The sequence below is a fragment of the Eumetopias jubatus genome, unplaced genomic scaffold (assembly GCF_037043125.1).
Source record: "Eumetopias jubatus isolate StellerSeaLion01/CBP00866 unplaced genomic scaffold, mEumJub1_p1.0 scaffold_1, whole genome shotgun sequence".
NCBI classification, from domain to species: Eukaryota; Metazoa; Chordata; class Mammalia; order Carnivora; family Otariidae; genus Eumetopias; species Eumetopias jubatus.
The window spans coordinates 93,084,990-93,111,792 of NW_028274807.1; the positions used below are offsets into that span (position 1 = coordinate 93,084,990).

At 45.5% G+C, this 26,803-nt stretch overlaps 1 protein-coding gene across 2 annotated transcripts in view; it reads left to right on the top strand.

Annotated features, from left to right (window-relative positions):
* TNIK (TRAF2 and NCK interacting kinase) overlaps positions 1-26,803 on the top strand; it is a 382,067-nt gene that overhangs the window by 272,929 nt on the left and 82,335 nt on the right. For both annotated transcript variants that reach the window (XM_028100807.2, XM_028100808.2), the window contains exons 9-12: positions 1,408-1,486; positions 10,059-10,234; positions 14,898-14,964; positions 18,753-18,957. In XM_028100807.2, coding sequence (XP_027956608.1) covers positions 1,408-1,486; positions 10,059-10,234; positions 14,898-14,964; positions 18,753-18,957 — 527 coding nt within the window. The remainder of the gene's footprint in view (positions 1-1,407; positions 1,487-10,058; positions 10,235-14,897; positions 14,965-18,752; positions 18,958-26,803) is intronic.

Consider the following 26,803-nt stretch of genomic DNA (forward strand, 5'->3'; position numbering starts at 1 on the left):
ATGTGGGACTCGATCCCAGGACCCTGAGATCTTGACCTGAGCTGAAGGCAGACGCTTAACGACTGAGCCACCCAGGTGCCCAAGGCAGACCTCTTTCTCAAAGACAGGAGATGCCTTCATAAGCATCTCTCACTCCTCAGTTCCACCGCTTGGTTTCCTCAGGCGGCAGGACAGTCTAGCACACTTCCACCTACCTTGTCTGCCTCTCGCTTTCACTCCAATCAGACTTGCAGAGCAATGTGACAGCTCCGCCAACCTGCCCTGGCCCCCTCCCCACTGCCTTTCAGGCAGAAATTTCCCCTGGAACTATTCTCATTTGTTTAGTGCAGCCTTGGCGTCCGCTTTCCGGAGAACCTGAACCCAAAACGGCCCCCTTCTGTGCATGGCAGGTTGTTTGGCTCACATGGCTATTTATCTTCAGGTTATCATAGCCTTTGTATTTCTCACCCTAGAGTTGGTAGAATTCATCTGTAGCATGATTGATTTGGAGTGTTTGTTGACAACATTCCCCTCATTGGCAATGCTAATAGGCATTTATGAATCCAAAAAAATCATATATTGCAGTCTGAAATATTATCCTCATATTATCATCCTTGATGAGTAGTAGAGGGAGCTAAAAATAAACTTCTACCCACAGAATCTTTTAGCTTTCGGGGAGAATATATCCTTATTCTGGGCACAAAGGAAAAGATAGCCCCGGAGGTTTAAAAAAGTAAACTAGTGAAATATTTTGATTAAAATAAGAATGCATGAGGGCTTTCTCTATAAACCATAGTGCCATGTTTACAGGTTGAGATATTTTAGTAACTTTTCTACCAGACCCTCTTTGCGTCGATCTCTCTGTTCTTCCTGGGGCCAGTGAACAAACAAACAAACAAACAAATGAACAAAAAACGGAAACGAACCTGTCGTGAAACCTGAAAAGCCATCAGGATATTTGGAAATACAGAGAGGAAAGTGGTCTGGTCGAGTGCTTTATACTCTAAAAAATCTATGTAGATAGCATTGCGTGTGTATGAGCCTTCAGTGTATAAGAAATAGACCATCTATCTTTCATTTTATGACTTAGGCTTTTGCTAATTAAAAATAACCTACCGTCTCCATTGTAGTTTTTATCTTGATGTTGTTTACTCTGAATCTGAGATGGTTATTTATAGCAAAGCAAAGGCTTTGACCCTTTAACTTAGTTTTCTTAAATATGAAGTAGAAGTAGAAATGTTAACAAGGTCCAGTTGAAACGCATATTTTATGAGACTTCTGTAATTAGACATCAGCTCTCTTAAATGCTCAGCACACAGAAGCTTTGTGATCTTCTGGCTTTGCTCATTGGGCATGTGTGTCCTCAGAGCCATTTGGCCTAGGTTTGGCCTCCTAACCTGAGCTGGCCCTTGCTTTGGTCTCTTGCAGCTCTCTGTGACATGCACCCCATGAGAGCCCTCTTCCTCATCCCCCGGAACCCAGCGCCTCGCCTGAAGTCGAAGAAGTGGTGAGTTTGGTCTTCTTTGGTGCTTTGTCGATCCGAGGGGGGGGTTTTCCTGCGATGCTCTCTTGGACGAGCTCAAATCCTTAGGTCTAGCTGCATGACGAGACCAACATATACTGAGACCTGGTGAGTGATTTTCCATAGGCTGTCACTCATCTTAAAGCACATATTAAGTACCTACTATTTGCTCTGCAAGTCTTTATCACCATACCCTTCAAGGTAAGGAGGTATTAGCTAAAGTGTGTAGTGGAACCCAAGTAATAGCATGAAAGCTCTTTGATTTATCATCCTCCCAAGAAATATCTTGCCTGGCAGCACAAGACATCTCATCAGAGGGGGTGATAGTTCCAAGAGTCAGCCGGTTAGGTTGGCTGGCTTTTCTTCTACTCCTTAAGATGGTAAATCTGTGAGTGCCTACACATACCTGGTTATATGAGGGATGATTTCACTGGTCTGTGCATAAATATTTGTAATATTTGTTTTTACTATTGCTTTCCCTTTATGGCATGTGATATTGGCTTCTTATTTGGGGCAGTGATACAAACTTCCCATTTAATAAACTTATTCACTTAAAAAAATTTGACCTAATTTAAAGAAAAATACCAAGTGGATGCTAGGATGGATGATGCAAAAGTCCGGTTAAAAACTGTGTTGGTTGTGGAGCACCTGGGTGGCTCAGTCGGTTGAGCGTTCTGACTCTTGATCTCAGCTCAGGTCTTGATCTCACGGTCATGAGTTCAAGCCCCATGTTAGGCTCCAGGCTGGGTGTGGAGACAAACAAACAAACAAAAAATTATGTTGGTGGTATACGATTGACTCAAGTTTGGGAAATACAGTTCTATGGTTAGACCAGAAGTTGGACTTTTGTGTGTACTTACATCGGGATCTTTGTACCTTATTGCATAACAAAAATCCATCGCTCCTTTCTTCCCCCTGTGTATATGGTGTTTCCTGATACATCCCAATACATCCTTGAATCTGATTGCCCTGGCCTGGGGCCAATTCCTGGACCACTTATGACCCCCTCTGTTTTTCTAGAGACATATTCTGGGCAGTTAGAGCATGAAGGCTCAGGACCTTTCTGCCCCTTTCCGTACTTCATGATCACTTCACGATCACCCTTGCTGGGACTCTTATGTTCCTCCCCTTCCCCACCCGCAGCCTCACCCTCTGCAGTCTAAATTACTACAGCCACCTAGTAGTGACATGGCAACCCCGGTGTGACAAGAGAAAGACACACGGCACAGAGAAGAGAGGGAACCAGCCAGAGGGGACCGGCAGCCCTGAGTTGCCAAGGCCTGCCGAGGAAGAGCTTGAGGGTTGCTATGGGCAACAAGGGGCTGAGCAGCCCTGCTCCTCCTTCTCACTCTGGAGGGTCACTGTGTGAGCCTGCTGTTCTTTCCCCAGCAACAGCCTCCCATTGGGCCCCCGTACGGCACATGACCAGCAGGGCCTGGACACAGGCCCTGTGTGTGCTTCCTCCCTTCTCCCCGGAACAGGCTCCCCGGGAAAGAATCCAGCTCAGTTCCCCCCCCCACCCCGGAAAGCATCAGGAGTGCTGCAAAGCCCTCTGCCAGCTTGCTGCTTGTCCTTTGGGCCAAGCCTCCCTGCCCCCCGCCCCCCAACACACACACACTGTATACAGTGGGCTTTACTTACCCTGTGCCCTCCCTCCCTTGCCACTCCCTGCACTGCTGCTGGACAGGAATTTCCAGGGTTCAGCCCACAGAGCACAAACTGGCCATCCACACATGTGTTACGTTTGGTCAGCACAAGTGGCCACACACTGTGTCTCAGAAACATTGGTGTTAATTGCCAACTTTTAGAAATCTGGTGTTTGAGCATCACATTCAGATTTTGGGCCTCTTGTGCAAAGATGCAGCACCCCTGCCCAGCCGAGTGGCTCCCTTTGAAGGTACCAGATGGCTCTTCTGCCCATCGCCACCTCTCCCCAGCTCCGAAATTGGTCACTGCACTTGTCCTGTTTTCCTCTTATCGCCTTTGCGTGATCTCTCTGTCTCCTTAGAAAAGTGAATGAACAGCCCCTGCACTGCAGTTTTAATTTTCATTGACCCCACTCCCAAAAAGATCAACTCTGCATTGACCTTGTTTGAGAATGAGGAGAACACAGGCTGACTTTTCTGCTTCAAACCTTTGACAACAGAAACTAATTCTGGTGGTGCTGTCAGGAGCTGGGTCAGTCCAGGGACAGTGAGGAAGCCAGGCCTCCATCTCACCCGGCCTCCCTGACTCTGAAGGAAAGCCAGTTAGGAGTGTGAGTTCCACACTGCCGGACAGAGAAGGGGAAACGACTTGGCTGTTTGAGAGAGTGAGTGGGAAAACAGAAGCCCTGGTGAAGAACTCTGTCTCGCTCAGAACCTGGCCTTTATAAGATGGCCATGCAGCTGACCCAACCCCCCAACCCCCAGGCCATAGGACACAGGATGTGGCTCCTAATTCTCTGCAATAGAATTCTACTTCAAAATAAAAAAAAGATTTTTTTAATTTATTTGACAGAAAGAGCAAAAGCAGGGGGAGCGGGAGAGGAAGAAGCAGGCTCCCCACTGAGCAGGGAGCCTGACACCGGGCTCGATCCCAGGACCCTGGGATGACGACCTGAGCCAAAGGCAGATGCTTAACCGACTGAGCCACCCAGGCGCCCCAATAGAATTCTACTTTTTAAGTGAAAATATTTAAGCACTGCAGAGTACTTTCTTGAATTACCAGGTCCAAAGTGATTTGAAATAAGTTAGGGTTTCTTAATCTCAGGAAACAAACTGAAGATTGCTGGAGTGGTGGGGGGTAGGAGGGATGGGGTGGCTGGGTGATGGACACCGGGGAGGGTATGTGCTATGGTGAGCGCTGTGAATTGTGTAAGACTGATGAATCATAGACCTGTACCTCTGAAACAAATAATACATTATATGTTAAGGAAAAAAAAGATAGTAGGAAGGGAAAAATGAAGGGGGTAAATTGGAGGGGGAGATGAACCATCAGAGACTATGGACTCTGAAAAACAAACTGAGGGTTCTAGAGGGGAGGGGGTGGGGGATGGGTTAGCCTGGTGATGGGTATTAAAGAGGGCACATTCTGCATGGAGCACTGGGTGTTATACGCAAACAATGAATCATGGAACGCTACGTCAAAATAAATAAATAAATAAATAATAAAATGTAAAAAAAGAAAAATAAAATAAAAATGCTCAAAAAAAGAGAAATAAGTTAGGGTTTGCTTTAATAGGCCCTAGTGTTTGGGAGGAAGTGAAATATTTTATTTATTTTCTTTTTATTTTTTAAGGGAGAGGATCCCTCTTCCCACCCATCAAAAGAAACAAAACTCCAAAATGTTCTTTTTATATCCAGCTCTTCTCTGCCTAATGAATTATCAGAGGAAATACACTGTTCTTAGGGTATATATCAAAGTACTGCCAAAGGGGGGCACCACTGTGGTAGAAATGGGCCATGAACTCTTTATGATAAGCATTCAGTTGAGGGTCATTTCCAGCTAACTTGCTAAACCTACAACATACAGGACATAGAAGGCATACGCATGTTGCAGACTCAGTAATTTATATATGTATGTATATGTATATATTTATTATATAGATATAAATTTAATCTTAACCACAACCCCACCAGGCAGATGCTTTTAGTCCTCATTCTGTAGCTATAAGACTGAGGCTTGGGTGGGTCATGTTCCTTGCACAAGTCTGTACAATCTTTTAGTTTCCCAAGTTTGTAACCCCCATTCTCTTTACTAGATCATCTGGCCTCTTAAGTTCAAGGTTTGAGTGTTAGAGAATGGGATACTAGTCTTTCAGCTGAACATTTTTTTCCTGTGCCTTAATATCAGGGAGAGAAAGGCAGGAGCACTGCTCTTTGCCCCTTTGTTGTTGGGGGTGGGAGGAGAGCACCCCCACTCACCAGAACCTGGCCCTTTCCACCCCCATCAGCGAGATGAGGAGCGGCCTCAGTGCCGAGGAGGTCATGTGGTCAGGGCTCCAGTCAATGCCCAGGTGGCCCAGCCATTCAATAATGAGGTCTCTGGGAGGATTCTAATCTCAGCTGAATTAGAGGCCAGGATGCTCTTGGCCTCTGTCTCCATGTCACCATGGGCAAATGCGCAGTAAGTTGGGACTCCCATTTCCTCCTCCTGTCTCTAAGCATGGCCAGACTTCCCCCACATGGGTCAGCCATCTCCTTCAGCACATTTCCTCACCTTTCTCTTCCTACCATGTTCACCCTGGCTGCCCTGCCCTACTCAGTGCTATAGTCTCCTGCAGGAGTTTCTGGAGAAACTCGGGGAGGACTTCATTCCTATAAAAGACAATTGGTCTTTTTCTTTTCCCATGTTCTTTAAATGTGAAGTTTCCGCACAGGCAAAGAAGCACTTGACTGAGATCATTAGAAAAATCGTAAGTGCTTCCAGGTATTATAAAAATTTGATGAATCACTGACCTCTACCTCTGAAGCCAATAATACACTATATATTAATTAATTGAATTTAAATTTTAAAAAATTAAATAAATAATAAAATGAATAAATAAATCTTTAAAAAAAAGAAAAATCTTAAGTGCTTCTCAGTGGAAAGAGATGTAATGTTCCTTGGTTCAACCCACTTGTGCTCCAGATGAAGACCAGTGGCCTGGTGAGGTTAACTGGCTTATCCAGGGTCCCAGGCTCCTCACTGCTAGATCCAACCTGGAACCCCTGCCTTCTGCTTTCACTCCAAAGCTTATAGTCCCTCCTGCTATTTTATGAAACACCAGTTCTGATTCTTGGTGGGTTGTCAGGCACTGTTCTTTGTTGTTGTTGTTGTTTTTTAAAGATTTACTTATTTATTTTAGAGAGAGCATGAGGGGAAGAGGGAGAGGGTGAGAGAGAGAAAATCTCAAGCAGACTCCTCGATGAACATGGAGCTCGATGCGGGGCTCGATCCCACGACCCTGAGGTCACGACCTGAGCTGAAACCAAGAGTCTGACACTCAACCGACTGCGCCACCAAGCACAGACACTGTTGTTTTTTAAGAAATGACAAAGCTATTTGGGGTTGTGTGTGTGTGTGTGTGTTCTAAATGAAAAAATAATAATAGAAAGCAAATATCAGAAAATACTTCAAATTAACTGAATTTGCTAGTAGTAATGCGACTTTGGACTTTATTAAAATCAAAACAAAAATTGATGCCCAGGTTTTTAAAAATTCTTTTTTGTGTGGTCTCCTTGGAGAGAGTGGTCCCATTGACTCTTCCTCTACCATATCTAACCCAAATATATGTGAAATAATTCCCTTTAAGAACACTACACTATTCGGTTCAACAGAGGCTGAACTTCAAATTTCTACCCCCAGCCCTAAAGGCAGATAGATACTCCTGTTGTTTAAGCCTGGTCATGGTCAGAGGTCGCTGGGACCTTGTCATCATCGTGATAGTAATAATCATAACAACTGCAAACATACATACAGCTTATGTTTATATACATACAGTTTAAGTCCTAAGTATTTTACATGAATTAATTCACTGAATCATCACAGCAGTCTTTTGAGATAAATCCTACAATATCACCATCTGCAGCCAGGGAAACTGAGACACAGAGAAGTTAAATAATCTGCCCAAAGTCACACAGTTAAAAAGTGATAGAGCCCAATGTAGAGAAGAAAGGTAGTTCTGGGCAAATGCAAATTCTAAAGCTCAAAATTACATTTAGGGAGTCCTGTGATTATCAAAAACTTTTAGCCCGACTGGTTATAATGACTAATGTAATAATCTTTCAGGCATTTTTAATTCCTCTAACACAATTAAATATATAAGCTGAGAAATTCTGGGAAGATAAAGTGTTTGGTGAGGCTGGTATTAGAACCGGGGCTTCCAACTGTAAGCACCAAACATTAACATCTATCTCTCCAGGCCAACCCTGGGGAAATTAGTATTACTAATCTTAGGCATTTCTTTTTAAGAGACAGAACTAAATTACTGGCAGCAGAGATGCAAACAATAAAGTTATATAAATGTACTTTAAACCCATTACACAACTCAGCAAACAGTCAAGTGGTGTTCAACATAGGGGAGGGGGTTTTACTTTTAATTAAACGTGTAATTAAGCATATTGATTCCTTGGTCGTACTAACTCAAATAAGAGACAATGAATCTTTCTTCGAAGATTTGTTTTAAGGTAGCATTATTCTCTCTTCAAATGGTACCATTTGAAGAAGACATGAGATACGTTGCCAGCTTTATGGTCCTGCACATCTTGGCCCAACCTTTGGACCCAGAGTTATTCTCCTGAATATCTCCGAAGGTTCCTTCCCACTGGAAGAGATAGTGGAACGAGAACTCTGTACCACAGCTGGTTCTGCTGAACTCTGAACACTCTCTCCTACTAGTTGCCACTGCCTTTTTTTAGGTGTCAGTATTGGGGAATGGAATGCACAGTTTATCAAGTCTGGATCTCATGTTTAAATTGGATGTGATTTCTTTTATTTATCACCTTCTAATTAATAGTTGAGCACTTTATAAAAAGAAAGCACTTCCTTCTAGTCGCAAGCAGGAAAAAAAACAGCTTTCATTTGCATTGCTAATGAATATTCAACAGCTCCCTGTCTTAATTTGTTTTTGTTTTCATGTTCTTGATACTGATTTTCTACCTAGAAAAGTGCCATGTGGAACTTGTCTATTTCTTTATGCATGTTCACCTCGTTCTCTTCCGTTTATTCCTTAGGACAGCCCATTATTCCATGATGGATTTTTTTCACAAAGTCTCTCCTTAGGTGATATCACATTTGTGTCTCCACGGATTTGTCTGGTGGGCCTGAAAAAGAAAGCATATTCAATATTATCTCCTCTCCAAACCTCCCTGTCTGTCCCTCACAAGCACACATTGGAAGGTAGCCATTTCACACACACTTGTCCAGAACTCGCATCTGATAACCATGCGTGCATTGATTTGTTCCTCAAGCATCTGAGGGCAGGTAGGCTGCTCCGGCTACAAAGATGACTCAGGCACACTGGACACTGGAGACCGCCCGTGTGGAGGAAGCAGGGGTACAGGCTGAAGGACATGCAAGAAGGTGCACAGAGTGTCCACCCTATTATTACTGTTTTCCACAGTCCACAGGGTGGCTGATCCTGATTGATCCTGGGGTGACCCCCAGCATAGCAGGCTACATCTGCTTCTATGTAAAATAATTTGAAAGCTTGAACTTAGCTTAGAAATTTAGGGAGGAAACAATATGAATGATTCAGTCCTTTAAAAACATGGAATAAAATGAGAAACTGCTTTGACCAGGGCCAAAGTGGAGAGTGGTGCATCTGTGAGTGCCCTCTTACATTGAGTGCCCTCTTGCATTTGAATTTTAAAGAACATGCTCACCATTGTGTTCTGTGTGATGAGGACATCTTTCAAGCCTGAAATCTGTGTGGAGGGGGGCCTGCTGGCGGACCCAGGGAAGCTGGCTCCTGGGATCCGCTCCTGTTATTCCACAGTGCTCCACAGGAGGGCGACAGAGAGCACAAAATGGATTCCCTCCTGCTCTGAGCAGAGTGGGTGCCGCAAAGAGGGTGACCAGAGTTCCCCTAAGGTCTCTGAGGGTGATGTGCCAAGCTGCCAGTGGGGCACACCAGAAAGTCATGCTCTATAGTCATGAAGTAATTATTTATGATACTGGGCAATTTCTTGGGCCAAAACATGCATGCCCAACTCGTGAATCATAGCCAAAGTCCACCGTTAATTTCTACCACGGTGTGGACTTGCTCCCCTACTCATTACTATGGTGTCTCTCCTCAGCTCTCCCCTGCCCTGTGACTCTCTGGCACAGGGTTTATCTTTGGGGAAATAGTGCCTTTCTAGAGGGAGATAAGTGCACGTCTGGGTATGAACTTAGTCCCTAAGTTTCCAAGTCCTTGGGTTGATAGCAAACATACACATACACTCTTGTTCTTATTAATTGGAGAGCAAAGTTCAAAAGTAATTTTGAAATTACCAGTTAAAAAATTTGCCTAACCAAGTTCACTTTACCAAGTAAGAATCTTTCTCATTTCTACAAAACGTACTCCTCCTTACCTAGCCAACCCTGATTGTGCTCTCCCCCAGCTTTCATTTTCTGCCTCATTTAGACAGCTTACCTCAGTGTGCCCCAACGTATAGTGTGCTCAGCCCCAGCCTTAGTTTTTCACTATTTCCTGCCTCCCTGAACTGTCTTCCCAGAGTGATTTCCTCTTCATTCTTTAAAGCCCAACTCAGGTACCCTCATTACAATGGACCTTCCAGATGTGACTCTCACCAAGGTCTTTCTCTTCTCTGATTCCTTTTGGTCTCTTGTGTGATATTATATATAAATTGTGCAAAAATGCTTTTATACGTGTAACTCCCGTACATTGCCTGAATTGTGTGTTGATGGTGATGATGCCTTTGAACCCCATTGTACTTAATAAAGTTCTAGACCTATTTTGTGATTGGTTGATCCCTGTGTTGACTAATTGCACCTGTTTTCTTTTTTTTCATTGTAGTGTCTTAGAAAATGGAAGTTTGCTTTTTCTTTGGATTGTCTTTTTATCTGTGGGTTCATCTCTTTCACGTGGCAGGTCAAAAAAATTCCAGTCATTTATTGAGAGCTGCTTGGTAAAGAATCACAGCCAGCGACCAGCAACAGAACAATTGATGAAGCATCCATTTATACGAGACCAACCTAATGAACGACAGGTCCGCATTCAACTCAAGGACCATATTGACAGAACAAAGAAGAAGCGAGGAGAGAAAGGTTAGAAGCACATTTGGATTTCAGCAAAGGAAACAAAAGATGGAGTGGGTCATGGGCTCTTGATATATTTGGAGGTGGCCGTGGGGGTTTCAGGTGGGCCTGCATTATTCTTTAGTGTGAAGGGCTGCCTCTGAGCTTGCAGCCTGTAGGCATCAGTGGAGTGAGACTGTGAAATGGAATCTTCATGAAGGGTTAGAACTGTAAGGAATATTACCTTTTCCAGGCACTGACAAAAAGTCATGTTGAGTAATACTATGAAGTGGTTTAATATGACAAGTGATTTTCTTAGTTTAAATGACTATTCATGTTTTGAAGACTAAAAACCGACAGAAGACAACCTAAAAACAACAACGATAAAAAAAACCCCACTTAGTCGACATTTTTCTTTCCCGGCAGTCTTCAACATTTAAGTTTTTGTGCTCGGAGGCTCATTTCAAATTTATTTCAGAAGTCAGAATGAATTTTCTTATAGTCACAGCATCACCAGGCTTGATATATGGAACATTGAACTTTGAGCTGGAAGATCGTTTAATGCGCTTCTTTATTTTATAGAGTCAAAAGTCTTATCTCTTATGGCTCTAGCTGTTGTACCACACTGTCTTTTCCGTGCATCAGTGGAAAGGACAGGAGGCAAACTTGGAGCCCTGGGACTGTATCCTGGTTGTTTGAACAGAGACTCAGACCTCCTTATCTAGCATCCTGACCAAGGAGAAAACTCACGTGGTCTGGGGCAGGTCTTGTGCCTAGGTGGGTGGGAGGTACGGAAGGTTGAGGTATGGGGAGGAAAGGGTAAGATCCAGAGGACAGACAGGGTGAGTCCCACTGGTTGGAGGCAGGAGGAGCAGCGGGGTAGGGGGGAGGAGGGAATGACAGTGAGGAGGTATTATAGGGCTGGAGAGGTGAGCACTGAGCATGTGCAGAGTGGAGAGTAAAGGGGAAGGCCGGGCAGCAAAGGTGCGAGGCACATGGCCATGTGCCTTTCCTCCCTTCTGTCCTGGACACCCTTCTCTATTCTTTCCAAGCCAGATGGTGCATCAGAGGGTGGTGGGCAGCACAGGATGGAGGGTGCTCTCCTTCTATTTGAATTCCCCTTCTTTGCTTCTGCAGTTACTGTCTGTAATGTGGCGAGGTACGAGCAGGTATGTGGGGTGGGCGGTGAGCAGTGTGAGTCAAGACTAGGCAGAGGTAAGAGCAGCAGGGGGTTGAGCAGGAGGAGAAAATCTCAGTGAAGGTTCAAGGGAAGGGTTTCTTCCTGGCTGCCAGTCTCGGGAACTCAGGGAAATGTACGATCGGTTCGACTCAGGAGTAGGAGGTTATGAGGCTAAGCCAAAAAGGAGGTCCATCACCTGAACTAATGAAATAGTGTATGTCAACTGTACTTCAATTTAAAATAAAAGATACACTTTTAAATGTTTGAGGATCAAACTATTTTTACTTCATGTGCTAAATAGGAAATGAAGTTTCATTGCCTATTTTGATTGAACATAAAATTTTTACAGCCCTGGAAAATAAATATATAAATAAAAAACCCCTTGAACAAAACAAAACAAACAAACAAAAAAAAAGGAGGCCCATCTCCAGTTATTCGTGGGTGGAGAGGGATGAGGTGTCTGTCAGGTGATGCTGGGAGGGGAATTGAAGGAACCAGAAAGAACCAAGCATGAGAGAAATAGGTAAGTCAAGATCAGAAAGTTCCAGGACTGGGCCTGGGGGGCTCGGTCAGCTAAGCGTCCGACTCTTGATTTCAGCTCAGGTCATGATCTCAGGGTCGTGAGATCGAGCCCCGTGTTGGGCTTCACGCTGAGTGCTGAGCATGGAGTCTGCTTGAGACTCTCTTTCCCCCTCTCCCTCTGCCTTTGCTCCTCCCACTCCTCCAAAAAAAAAAAAAAAGAAATCCAGAACTGATTTTTCATCAAACACGCAACCATTAAAGGCTGACTTCTCTAAAAGGGAAGTTTCTTTTTCTGTGGGCCTGTTGCTTCCAGATTCAAATTCTGAGTTCCCATTCTAGCTCTACCCCCTGAATAGGTACGTGAACTTCATCCCAGTTTTCTCATCTTTAAAATAAGAGAGGGGATATGATAGTAATCCGTATCACCTGGTATTGTTGCAGATTAAATGAGATAAGGCATTAAAATGTCTTAATACAATGTCCGGCATATAAACATACTCAATAAATATTAGCTATTTTTATATAAAAAGTTCTTTATTGACCTATAATTTTTCAGCACGATTCAGAGTTACTTTCTGAGAACTCGTGACCTCTTTGCCTTTGACCTGTGAATAGAATGGGTAAAGCTTGTGCCTTGAGTTGTTTTCACATTTGGGGGGCACAGATGCTGGAATGTGACTCAGAACTCCCATTCTATGACAATAGACTATTTTTAATATGTTCTTTCTCTGCAGAGTAGAAGTGTAAGGTTCTTGGTAGGAGATGAACTAAAGAGTGACCTGGTAATGTAAGGAACCTAATTCCGTTTAGGTTTAGAGCCATCAGAAGCCTTCTTCTTTGCTCCCCAGAAAGAGTATCGATCAAGCGAGGGCTCATTCCATTTGCTCAGTTTCATCAAATGACTTAATTGACTTCCTCTAGGACTTTCACACTCTCTTAGTAGCTCTAAGACCAGCTTTTGGTACAATCAAACAATTTTAATGAGAATCGATTTATGATTTTTTTAACCTGATACTATTTTTTCCTTAAGATATGTTGACATATGCTAATTTATGCCAGTAATATAAAAGCAATGAGACCAGATTCAGGTGCAGTATTACAATTGAAGGGCCTGACAAATGAAGGTTTTACCCTAGAGAGTAGAAATATTTGGATTAGTTGTGTGCTTCTTTCCCTTGCTAGAATTTCCCTTTGCTAGATAAAATTTCTGCAGTTTACTTCAAACTCTCTGTTGATTCATTTCAGGAAAGTTTGGAATAGTCAGCTTTCAGTGTGGAAGAGTGAAACACTTTATGAAGGTCCTTTACATTTTGGTGAAATAATACTCAAAAAAATAAATAGCCCAAAAACTTTGTGCATATCTAAATATTTGAAGCTAACTTGTGATTTTAAAAAATATACTTGAAGTCACTGTGCTTTTGGCTCCTTTTCTTTTTTTTTATTATGTTCAGTTAGCCACTGTATAGTACATCATTAGTTTTTGATGTAGTGTTCAGTGACTCATTAGTTAAGTATAACACCCAGTGCTCGTCACAACATGTGCCCTGCTCAATACCTTTTCATATCTCTTTACTGGCTGAAGAGTAGGGAAGGCGGAGTGTTTAGTTCTCGTCATAGGTGCTGCCTCCTGGTGGTAACACAACCAAATTGCAGTTTTGGTTCCTTTTTAAGGCTACGCAAGGGCCTTCAAAGTTGTAATTACTAACCCACAACTATGAAAGGATCACAGTAATGTGACCCTCCCTTGCTCAAAATTAAAAGCTCTTCCAAAATTCCCCATTGCCCACAGAAAAGTCCTCAGCAAGGTATATATAAGGATCAAGAAGTCGTATCAGATGTGCTAGGCTTACTCATTCTGTCTTTTCTCACAGCCAGACATCTAGCCATTCACAATTCATTGTGGACATGTCATGCCCTGTACTACTATCAGCCTTACTCACGTGGTTATGTTGCTTAGAATGCCCTTTCCCACCACTTTCAGCTGCCATCTGTCTGGAACAGGGTCACTGACATTGCAAGGCCCAGCTCATTTCCTCCTCAAAAGACTTTGCTGGCCCCTTCCCCCATTATGACCAATGGACTTTGCTCCTTTCTCTATTATCCCATTGCTCTTTTTATAGATTTCTATTTAGCATATAATATGCTGGAAAGAACACTAGTTTTAAAGTTGGAGAAGTTCTGGATGGAATTCTAAATCCAAATCCCAGATTGATCGGTCTTTTATTAGTAAGCCATTGGTCCTGTCACCCTCTTGTAATAGCGTCTTCGCTTGAAAAGTGGGTAGTATGTTAAAGGATTTTAAGCAAAATAAATGGGAGAACGTAAGTAAAGTATCTAGCAGGGTGACACCCAATAAAGATTAATTTCTTAATAATCATGGCAGATCTGATTACCTACTTGTCCATCTCGCCCATTAGATTCTGATCTCCTCCAAAGCAAAGACTCAATCTTATTCATTATTACATGTTAACTTGCTTAACATATTACTGAATTAAATGAATGTCCCCGGTGGGTCATTTAATGCTCTATTTCTAATAGCACGCGCTGTCAAATTTCTTTCTGGTGTTTATCGAGATATTTAAGACAATTTGTGGGTCCATGTAAGTCATAATAAAACTCTTACTTAAAAAATGATTAATACAGACAGTAAGTGAATAGTGGGCCAATAAAGATTGGTTTAGATAGTCCTTTAATGGGAGTTAACACAAACCGAACAATTATTCTTCAGTTCCTTCTCATTGAACAGCAGGCATTAGGGACAGATATCTCGAGTCAGCTGGAACAGTCTTGGATGTGAGTTCCACGTTCTCAAATCCAGCTCAGCTGGTGGGAACTGTTATACCACAAGTCAGGAGGCCTGGAGCCTGTCCCAGGTCAGCATTAATGACAACTCTTTGGGCCTCAGATTACTTACATATAAAACGAGGGGGGTGGGATTGGCTGAGCTGTAGCATCTTTTTGTGCACTAACATTCTGTGAGTCTCTCTTTAGATGAGACCGAGTATGAGTACAGTGGAAGTGAGGAAGAAGAGGAGGAGAATGACTCGGGAGAGCCCAGGTAGGAAAATAAAGGCCAAGTCTTCTTCTCACGTTCTGAATTGTGCTTGTGTGAAACTCACTTCCTTTTGATTTATAGGTTCATTTTTAAGAATCCAGCAAGGTGGTCTTATTTAATTTATTGCCCATGAACATACTCATTAATTTGGGAAAATGTCCCCAGGCACACTCTTACAAAAACGTGGAAATCAGCGTATTCTTTACCTTGTCCCCTAAGATTTATGGTCTCTATTCTAAGACCTTGTTTCCTCACGTATGTCACGGGTAGAATGGGTAGGAGGCAATTATCTGGGTAATGCAAGACTCAAAGGACCTAAAACTACGACTCTCAGGAGACCTAAGTGGTATTTTTGGACTCGAATTATTCAGTTCGTTACTTCATACCTTTGAGAAGCCCATTTGGGCAGCCACTGTCCTTGTCACATGTCTTGGTATTTTCACCACAAGCTCATCCAAGAGGAAATGGTTTCCAGGAAATCAAATCACACTCTAGAGGGGAACCCTAAATAGAAAATTTCTTGCTCATTCCAGTTGTCACATGTTGGACTCCAGGATCAGTGTTGCTTTATTGTTATGACCCGTGCGTTTTGAATTTCACTTGACATTGATTCCAACTTCTTCCAGTCTGTGTATGAATAATTAAGGTTAGTGTGCTCACATTGCCAGGATTTCTCTTCCGTGAGAGAATTCAGCTGGTGGCAGTTTGGTGAGTTGAGTGGCACAGGCACACACACCATGGTCAGTGTAAGTGAAGTGAGATTTATTGGGGAAAACACACTAGCGGGAGGCTCACTGGGGAAATGGGTCCCCCTCCTCTAGCCATCCAAGGAGGGGACTCCAGGGGTCCAGGAGGAGAAATTCCCATACTGCTGAGGCAGAGCTGCCTGCTCAGGAAAGGGGCCAGCTCCGTCGTCCCTGCTAGAACAAGCTAGTGGCTTCTTTTTCTGAGTTAGATACAAAGCCGGATTATTGCTAAACTACTGGAAGACGGAGGGGCTTATGGGGCCGTCCAGTTTTTCTCTGCACCTGATACAGGAATTATCAAGGTCAAAGACTGAAGGAGAATTTTTCCTTCCATCCGATGCTTTACATATTGGCTTCCCCCAGTTTAGCTGCATAAAGATGATGTTTGTCAAGTAGTGACACAGAAAATGAACGTTCTTATAAAGGCAAAGAGCCAAGTGCCCTGCTCTCAGAGAAGTTGCGTACTATTCTTCTTTTTCCAAAGCTCACCCAGATGTCATGTCAGCCCTACTGATCACTCTCTATAGAACTGAGAAGCCCTGTTTTAACTAGTACTGGCCAAACCGCGTGTTAGGAGTCACTTAGAGGGCTGACCTAGCCATGCCTTAACACTTCGATAATTGTAACGTATCATAATATCACATTGAAGATTATGTTCCAAGTCCTGTCTTATGGACCCATGTAATTAATCTTCATGAAATCCTGAAAAGTAGAAAGGGACAGTGGTTATCTCATTTTAGAAATGGGGTGAGAGCCCAAAGATGGCACCCAAGCCACACACCAATGATGATTGAGCCTCTACTACAGCTCCAATCGCCTGACATGGATTCTGCATCAGTTTATATTAATGGAGACTCCTCATGTGCATGGTTCCCCAAGTCCTGCTTGTGGCCTGTGTACATAAGCACTGTCACTTGGGGTTTGTTTTAGTGTTCTACACAAAAGCTGTTAAGTTTTAGAGGAGGCGTGCTCGTGGAATCCAAGCACTGTCTGTAAGACCTCAAGAATGAAGCCTTTTTATGTCATTTTTGGGCATAGATGACAGTCACACTGCACAGTGGTTACACTGTCCAACACAGAATAATCCCCTCGTCAACTGCCACCAAACCTGCTCCCCGCCCCCCATTTGCCACCCCAGTTGGCATCACCACCACTGTCCAGGTGCCAAGACAAAACCTGCAAGTCATCGCTCACTCCACACACCGCATCCATCAACTGGCTTCGTTAACTCTGCCACCAATGTTTCTCTCCTCCTCTGTCCGCTTGCCCCGCCCCGCCCCACAGAGCCACTGCCGCAGCAGCCCAGCTGGTGGCCCTCTGCGGACAGTTGTCCCTAGGCAGCCAAACAAATCCCATCACGTCAATGTCCTGACTATAAGCTTTCCGTGCATGTTTTCCATGCCCCGTGGCTCCCCGGGTCCGCCCAGTGTCCCTGGCCTCCTCCCGGGCCACCTCTCTCCTTCACTCTGCTCTGGGAAGTCCTCGGAGAGGCCCCACCTGTTCCCACCACAGGCCTCTACGTTTGCTTTCCTCTCTGCCTGAAAGGTTCTTCCCCTACTTCTTCGTGGGGCCGACTCTTCATCATTTGAGTCTCAGCTCATCTGGCACCTTCTCAGAGAGGTCTCCCCTGATCACCCCATCTGAAGCAGAACCTTAATCCCTGTCCCAGCCTCCTACCACTGTAACTCTTAAACTGTTACGTCTTCTATGGAGCCTGTTCATATGTGAAATTATGTTATTTGCAGCCATTTGTCTAATGATTTTCTGTCTCTCTTCCCCGCAAGAAGATCATGAGAGAGAGAATTTTTTTTTTTTTAAGATTTTATTTATTTATTTGACAGAGAGAGCAGCGAGAGCAGGAACACAAGCAGGGGGAACGGGAGAGGGAGAAGCAGGTCTCCCGCTGAGCAGGGAGCCCGATGTGGGACTTGATCCCAGGACCCCGGGATCATGACCTGAGCTGAAGGCAGACACCCAACGACTGAGCCACCCAGGCACCCGAGAGAGAGTTGGTTTAGCTACTGCTCTATCCACTAGAGCCTCTTACAGTGCTTGTGACATAAAAACGGCTCACTAGTTATTTAATGGATCTATTTCAAGTGGAAGTCGCCAGCAAGATTAAAAGGGCTAGGTTTGCGTGAACAAATAGGAGCCTGCCCCACCTCCCTGTTAGGCTGCTATGCACAACCAAAGAGTGTAACTTTGAGCTGTTCACATGCAGTGAGATGTGAATAGAGAAGCCCTAGACCACCAGGGACACACACATATGCACATGATGCACAACTACCATTTTACAGATGAGAAAACTGAGGCCCACAGTGCTTCAACGGAATCTAGAGATCCGTGAGCTGGGTTGAAGTCCTTGCTACACCATCCATTCCAGAGCCAAACCATGTCACTTCCCTTTAATCGTGGTGCAGTGAAACAGCTCTGAACTCTCAGATGTGGGTTCATATTCTACTGTGGTGACCTTGACTCTGATGTTTTCCCTCCCTGGCTTATTACGTCTTCACACGAGCAGCCTGTCATTTGCCTCCTGGGTCTGGGTGCAAGGCGTCGCGGAAGTGATACGGGGATGGTGATGTCCTCTTAGTAGAACACGTTCCCTTGTTGCTCCCGGTTGTTCCTTTCATTTGCTGGCTTTGTTCATGCCTCTCTTAAACGTGAAAATTCAGCTGATCCAAGCCCTAGGGCTCGCACGCTCCCTAAAACCTTTAGAAGCAGATCTTTGCGGGTCACCAGGGCAAGGGAGCAGTGAGGACGGTCCTGGAGAGAGGGGGACCTCTCTCTCGGGATGGTGACAGCATGCGCCTGCCCATGGCCACCGTGAAAAGGAGGCTGCACACTGTTCTGTGGTGCCCATGACTCTGTTTCTCTGGGGCTGAGTACTGTGAGTAGCAGCGGGCCCGAGAGCCCGTGGCCGGCCCGTGTGGCTCGCGTCCCCCCGCGCAGGCGAGCTGCTGGCTCGGCCGGCCTCCCCCAGCGCGGGGGTGAGGCGGCCCTCGCCACACGCAGCCTCCCCGTCTCTCTCTCTCCTGCCCGCAGCTCCATCCTGAACCTGCCAGGGGAGTCCACGCTGCGGCGGGACTTCCTGAGGCTCCAGCTGGCCAACAAGGAGCGTTCGGAGGCCCTGCGGCGGCAGCAGCTGGAACAGCAGCAGCGGGAGAACGAGGAGCACAAGCGGCAGCTGCTGGCCGAGCGCCAGAAGCGCATAGAGGAGCAGAAGGAGCAGCGGCGGCGGCTGGAGGAGGTGAGGGCCCGCTGGGGCTGCCGCGCGCGCACACGCGCGCGCGCACCTCTCGGCCGCAGAGCTTTCTGGGTGTGCAGCGTTGTGCTGGGCTCTCAGCCTTGTGGGACTCGTGGCCCGCTGGGAGCACACACCTGAGCTTGTGAAATGGGATGAGGCCTGGGCGCTCTCACAAGCAAAGGAATTCCCTTGCTAGGCAGGGGGTGGCTGTGTGACCTTGGTGTGGTCACCTTGGAAAAGCAGGTAAAGGCCTTCACCCCTTCAAGTCTTACTCAGATATCACCTCCTCGGTGCAGCCTCCTTGGCCACCTTTCTTCAAATTGCACCCCCTCCCTCTAGCTCATCCTGTTGCCCTTCCCCACCTTATTATTTTTACATAGCTCTTTCCATCTTTACACACACTCTCTATGTACCTTCCTGGGTTTTAAACTGCGGTGTGAGCTCCTGAGGACAGAGGGTTTTGTCTCTTTCATCCCTGATGTATCTCTCCATCATGTATCTCCAGCGCCTAGAAGAGGGCCGCGCACACGGTAGATGCCTCGTGGATATTTGTGGCATGAACGAACCCATAGAGGAATAAACGAGTCCGTGATTGAGAGGGCCTATGTAGGTGTTAACTAGACCGCAGTGACTAGGCAGGCAGGTGAAGTGTCAAGTATGGAAAAGCAGGGTCTGCCTTAGCTACTCCGCTGAACACTGGGGAAAGCACGGCCCAAGGCTTTCCATACACCCTTTAGTATTCAGGGCCTGTCCTCCAGCTGGAGGGCCACCCTGGCCTTCACCGGCGGGCACTGTGGCCATCTGTGTAGGCAACCGTAGCACCAGCCACGCTTTCCCGGGGGGCTTGTCCCAGGTGAGGCCCTCACCTTTGTGGCCTTGTGGCCACCTTCCTTTGTCGGATAAATCAAAGCCTCTAGACAGTTAGGCAGCTGAGAGCATAACCACTGGGAAAGCCGAATGGCAGATGAGAGGATAACCAACGTCACAGGAATGGGGTAGCCATTTTACGGGGCTCCCAGGCGCCATCTTGCTCCTCATTAACAGTTCACGGCAATTCACTTGCTTTGTCAGGTGCCGCTGCAGTTCGAAGCTGGCAGATTGTGGGCACCAAGAGCAGATTGCTTTTCAATTGGCCCATCTAGGTCCAGCAGCCCTGGTTGAAATCAGTGAGGGCCTCCGTTCCAGTGTGCAGTAAAATCCCATCAACCTCATATGTCCTTATAGACAGACCAGCAACAACAAGACCCAACAGTTGCAATTTTTTTTTTTTTAAGATTTTATTTATTTGTCAGAGACAGAGGGGAAGAGACAGAGAGAGAGAGAGCACAAGCAGGGTGAGTGGCAGGCAGAGGGAGAAGCAGGGAGCCTGATGCCGGACTCAATCCCAGGACCCTGGAATCATGATCTGAGCCAAAGGCAGCCAATTAACTGAGCCACCCAGGTGCCCCAACAGTTGCAGTTATTAAGTGACTTCTGTGCACCAGCTCTTGGGTGAGGTTCTTTGCTTATATCCAGGATCTCATCTACTATCATTCTCTCTTTGCATACAGCCATTGCCCCTCATGCAGAATGCATACAAACCCCGCTTAACACACAGGAAACTGAAGTTCAGGGAGGGGAAGTAATTAGTCCCATGTCCCAGGGCCAGTAAGTGCACAGTGTTCGCACCCGGGTCTGTCTGATCTCGATGTCCACACAAGGCCCAAGAAGGGAAGTATAGATAAGTAATCAAAGCCTTGAACTGTGATCCTCAGAATTGGACCTTGCAGGCTTCTGCAAACAGCAGTAGGCAAGTGAAACACTTTCCAGTTTGAGTTTATAAGTCTGTCGTATTGTCAGCGCGAAGAATGCTCAGTGCGTGAGAAGTGTGAAGTTCACTGTCTTCTATTCTGAGAATGATGCTGTAGTAGACGGAGTCCCCATAGTGCTGTGGGGCAGAGACCTTCAAAGGCCCAGGCAGAGGCAGTGTGAAGGGAGGGGTGGGTGCTAATTCGGCAGCTCTCAGAAGTGAGGCTCAGAGTGCCGCTGTGCCCATGCCCACCCCACCTCTGGTTCCTCTCCTGGGCACAAATTGAAATTCCTGGCAGCTGCAGCCCAGCCAGGCCAGTTGGGGCCAGTTGGGGCCAGTTGGGGTCTCTTGTACGAGCCCTCGACCCAGAGCTGTGCCATTTCCTCTAGTTCTCCTATGAACCAGATGCCTCCGTTGGCTAGACCCCATGTTTATTCCTTTAGACTCTGGTCACACCTCTCCCCTCACCTAAGCAGTGTCCTATCAGGCTCTGCCCCCCACATCCTGCCTTTCCTGCTTTGTTGCTTGTGGTTTGTTCCTTCCAAGAGTATTTCCAAAGGCCGCCACCTCCCTGGAGCCTCACACCCTGCAAACCTTGACCATTTGCCTTAGTTAGTGGGCTCCTTGCCTAGCAATTTGTTACCCTTACTTTCAAGCTAAAGGCACTTACCGTGTAAACCCTAGAAAATCCCCACTGTCACCCCACAGAACATTTCAAATACTCAAGAATGCAAATATGCCCGTGCATGCACACATGCACTTTTGGCCCTTGAGCCTAGATCCTCAATTAATGCAGGCTTTTCAGAGGATGCATTGTATTGTTTTGTATTGTTTTGTTTTAATCTATATTTTTGTCCCTTCTTACCTGATACGATTTATTTGGGCTTTATATGTTTTCTCATCAAGTTGCTAAAATAACAATTTCTAACACTTTCCAAAGCATTTACCCTACGACAGGTACTCTGTTCCACACTTCACCTGAATCATCTCATTTGATCCTCACAATAACCCACAGTCTCAAAATAATGCAGCCGAGTCTCAAAGAGGTTAATAACTTGCTATAGATCACACAGCTTGGGGAAAAAACAGGTTTCAAGCCCAGGAGATTGGACTCCAGAGCCCAAGCACTGTCACTGCCTCCATCCTGCCTCTCAGCTGATAAGCCAGTCATGTTTTCCCATATTCTCTACCTGGCCTCTGCTGTTGTGGTCTTTTCCTCTGAGAACTTAAGGATTTTTGAGCAAGGGCAAAGAAGCTGCACCCAGCAGGTGCTCTTTTTTGACATGGATTCTGGCTCTCATGCTCCCCATCAGAGCTACCGCCAAGGCCTCCTTGTGTCTCTTCTGTGGCACTTTCTGGAACCTCTATCTTGGAGGCGAGTCAGACTTCAGACTCAGCGAGGCACACGCATCCACGGGGACATGCCCTCCGAGTGCCCACTTGCACTGAAGACAACAGTGTGCCCAAGGACACTTCGATTTATGCACCAGCCAACATGCACGAGCCCTGGCTTCTCGTCAGTCACTTGTGACCACGGGATATTAAGAGATTATACCGCTTTATCTATTGATCCTTCATCTTGCTCCTATTGCCCACTGAGACGAAAAAGAAATACTGAACACTCAGATGGCTATAATTTTTGAACCTTTAAGTAATAACCGTCTCTGTCACCAGGGACCCCTCTCCTGCATCCTGCCCCTGCTGGATCCCCACCCATGTCTGCAGCTCTGGCCCATGGTGACGACTTGTGTTTGCTCTGTCCAGAGTAGGAACTTGATCTACCCTGGCACATGGAGGCAGTTAAAGCCCACAGTTAGACTTGCAAACTTAGCTTCCTTGTAGGTCAGGTGGGCTTTTGTAGGCATCCTGGGAAAACCATTCCCATTCTCAAATAAAGGCCCGTCAGATGCCCCTTTGGTGACACAGGGCTGTGTAGATTGTAGCCTTTGTCTTCCCCGGCAATCTCAGGTGTCACCTCCTACCAGAGGCTTGGTTTCTAAGGAAGTCCTGCATGTCCTGTCCTATTTATGGATAACCATGTGGATTTGGGTAGGGTCTAAGTCAGTATCCGTATATTCTTAGAAGGACTTCGTACACTGAACATAATTATTGATCAGCTACATGAAAAGGACATGGCTTTGGACCAATGAAATGTTGGGTATAAGACTTTTAGCTTTTGACCACTGATAAAGTACAATTTATAACTAAGTTCCAGGAAATTGATTAAACCTAGCTAAGATGAATGAGTCCATCAATAGTGAGGAAAGTACAAAGAAGGCCTCTTTTATTTTTATTTAGTTCAATAAAAATTTCTATCACTTGGCCTACACAAAATCCCTCTTGTTTTATTCTCCATCACAGAGTTAGGGTCCAAGAATCAGGGGCAGGATGCAGGAGAGGAGTCTAAGAATCAGTAGGGCATTTACCCTGGTCATCTTTTCAGACAGAACCTTGACCAAAAGATTTGTGGTGATGCTTAACTGTGCTCAAGAGTTTGGGAATGATTTTAGTGATTTATACGTTTTTTTTTTTTTTTTTCAACTTGCTGAGAGCATTCTATGCCTTCATCTGGAGGAGAATATCTTTAAGTCACAGGAATAATCAAATTGACCCCGCGGGCACCAAACTGCTCGATGGTGGTAAGCTTTATTCTTCAGACACCTGCATCTCATTTAGTGTCCTTCAAGACTGTCATGACATTGGCCAGTTATAGAAATAGCCAATTCTAGCTAAAAGATATTATAACTGCTTTGGTTCTATTGCCTGAAAAAAAATTTTAGAGAAATAACCACCAGTATCTTATTGGCCAGTCATAGTGGAGCACTAATATAAAAAATGAGAGCCTAGCAGTCTCAATGTGTGTGAATTCCCTAAAAGCATCTAACTTTTTATGGTGAGTGGCTGGGCTTTCAAGGACACTGGGTTCAATGCTTTTTTAAAAAGGGCACAGTAGAATTTAAATCTTTTTCCTATTCCTATAGGCAGTCATTTGACAAATTTTATGAATTCATACCTCCGCTATGCTGGACACTAGGAAAACAGTCTGCCCTGGTGCTCACCAGATCTGTAGGGGAAACAGGCACTGGGCCAATAGTCACCCGCATAGCCATTCATTGTCATTGCCAGGCTGCTGTGGTAGAGAGGAGTGACGGGCTAAGGAACGAACTTGGGGAAGATGCGGGGTAGAAAAAGCAGCCCAGCCTGGCTGGGAGGCCTGCCGGGGATTCCAGCTGAAGGACTGGGAGGGAGGGGCACACAGAGATGCCAGGCAGGGAGGCCAATGCACAGTCTTGTAGGGCTTCACAGGCCAAGTTAAGGATTCTTAAATCTTATCCTGAGACTAGTGGAAGACCACTGATGTGTGTTAACCAAGGGAATGCAATTGGATCTGCATTTTTAAAAGGGAACTTTGGCTGCTGCGAGGTTGAGTGACTGGAAGAAGTGAGGGTGGAATGAGAGAGACAAGCTGGTGCAGACCAGAGGGTGGTGTTCTTGTGGATGGCTGTGGAAGGGGGATTGAGAGAAGTGTACACATTTGGATGGGGTGCAGCCTGTAGAATGTGCAGGATGTGCATGTGATGGCTGAAAGATATCAGAGATGGAAGAGAGTAAGCAGTCACAGAAGGTCCCCAATGTGGACTGCAGCATCAGGGTGGAGGACCTGGTTTGGGAGCAGGAGGATAAGATCAGTTTGGAAGACGGTGAATTTAAGAGCCTATGAGGTGGCCAGTGGTGATGCCAAGGTTGCAGGTGGATTATATGGAGAGAGCCAGGGAAGGGAGGTTGGGATGGGATAAAATGGGAATTACTGGCTTATGGTACTGGAAGTATCCATCGAGAACAGAGGAGACCACGGGCCTGTATTCCGAGAACATAGAACAGGACAGGAGAAGCCAGCAAAGAAGACTGATAAGGGTGCAGAAGGCACACCAGGAGAATTTGATGTTATTGCAAAGAAAATCGAGTATTCCAGCATAAGGAACAAGTTAAAGGAGCCAGCTTTGCAGAACTCTGCCCAAAGGTCGAGTGAGATAACATCATTCATTTTTTTTTCAATGGCAAGACGTTATATAAAAAGGTAGTTTTTGTGTTGTACTCTCTAAAAATGCATTCATTTCCTGTTTGGGAGAAAGGGAAACAGTCTGCTCAGCAAGTGAGATCTGAATTTGGGGTGCAAAGATGTCGATTTGGACCCGAGGGCGGCCGTGAACCTCCGGCATGCCCTGGCCGCTCTCTGAGTCTCCCCAGCCCCGCTCCCGGGGCTCTACAGAGAGGCCCCCGACAAAGCTTGTTCCCACCACCTAAGTTGCGCTGGTGATTAACCAGGAAGATGGGGGTGAAAGAACTCTGTCCACTGCCCAAAGCTGGACAGATCTCTGTTCTGAAGGACTTGTCCGATCTAGTTTAAAGATTGCTCATGAGCCCCAGTTTGTGCTTCTGTTTAGAGAACTCTTCATAGTTACGTGCTCATCCATTCATGGTCAGCTTTGGCTTGCATTCTCTCTTGGCATTCGCTTCCACTCGGGGTAACCAGACTCGTCTTGGAGAAGCTGTACCAGCTGCAGCGCGAACCCAGAGCAGCCACTGGCCAGCAAGGTTATTCTTGGGAACCTATATAGTTTCTCCCAGCTGTTTTTAAACCAAAGAGAAGGGGATGGGGGTGGTGAACAGCAGAAACTTGCACATGTCTTTAAGGACATCATACTAAAGTTCTGGAAATTCCCACGGGCAACAGAGCATTTGGGGGAGATTCTGTTGATGGTAGTATGTTGGTTAACAGTTGTCTTCCTTATTAAATGTATGTTCTTTGACTGTGCCTCAGTTTCTTCATTTGTAAAACTAGAAAGAACAGTAGCATTTCCCTTCCAGGACTGTCATGAGGATTAAATGAGTTAGTTCACGGAAAACCTTAGAATGGGACTAACACTTAGAACACACTCAATAGATATTAGTTATTATTATTATTGGAGCAGATGCCTTTGGCTGAAGTCAGAGGTATAATCTCCAAAAGTTTAAACTCTTTTATGTGCAGTAGTAAAACCCTCTTGAATTTATTAAAATAAATGTATCAACAGGTAAGCTTTTATTCATGTCTTGGGAAGAATATTTGTTATACTAGTAGAAATTCATTTACATCATTAGGAGAAATCAATGGTTTTTAAATGACTGAATGGCACATTCGTGCAGAGGCCAAGTATGCCAGCTTGGAAGCTGCAGAAACCAAGGTGTAGTTCAAGCTGTGTGGCCTTGAGCAAATTACTTACCCTCTCTGAACCTTAGCTTCTTGATACATGCAATCAACAGACTACTTACACTGCAGGATTGTTGTGAGAAATAAAGGAAATCATGAATACAGAAGGCTTGACACAATGTTGACACAAGAATGGTTGGCATACTTAGGTGAAAGTTTTATGGTTATTTTGGAACAGATGATTTCAAAGTGGTTGTTAGGGTTTTCTATAGAGATGGCATTTCCCATTGTTTGCCTTCCTTAATTCTCTAATGCACCTTCTCTGTTTACTGTAATACATGGACTTTTCCCTCCCTTTTTGAGGGTTCTTTTCTGAGCACACCCCTCTCATGGTGTCTTGCTAGGGTATTGGTCCTCTGGTGACTTAGCCAGCAGTCCTGGCGTTGCGGGCCCAGGGAGGCAGCCCGCTCTCCATCATTCCCGATGTAGCTCATGTAGGAGGATCAAGAGCTACTGCCCGGGCAAGTGTCTTACCAGCCTAAGGTAAGGTAAGCCTTACCTTACCAACATACTACATGGGACCTTCCGCTGGAGACACTCTGCTCTGGGATGTATGTATTCTCTTATCAGTAGTCCTTGCCGTCATTTCCAACACCGTGTCATTACAATCCCATCCTTGCCACCAAGGAGCTGCATCAAATCTTAGGTCCTACCAGCACCTAAACAAAACCCATTAGAAGATAGAGATCTTGTCCTGTCTCAAGAGTAAGCTTCTGGGCCTCCGGGACACTGTGCCTTAGGAGTGAGCCCTTTCACTGAGAAGGTAGAGGCAAGACAGTCAGAGCTACGGTAATAAACCGCTGGGGTTT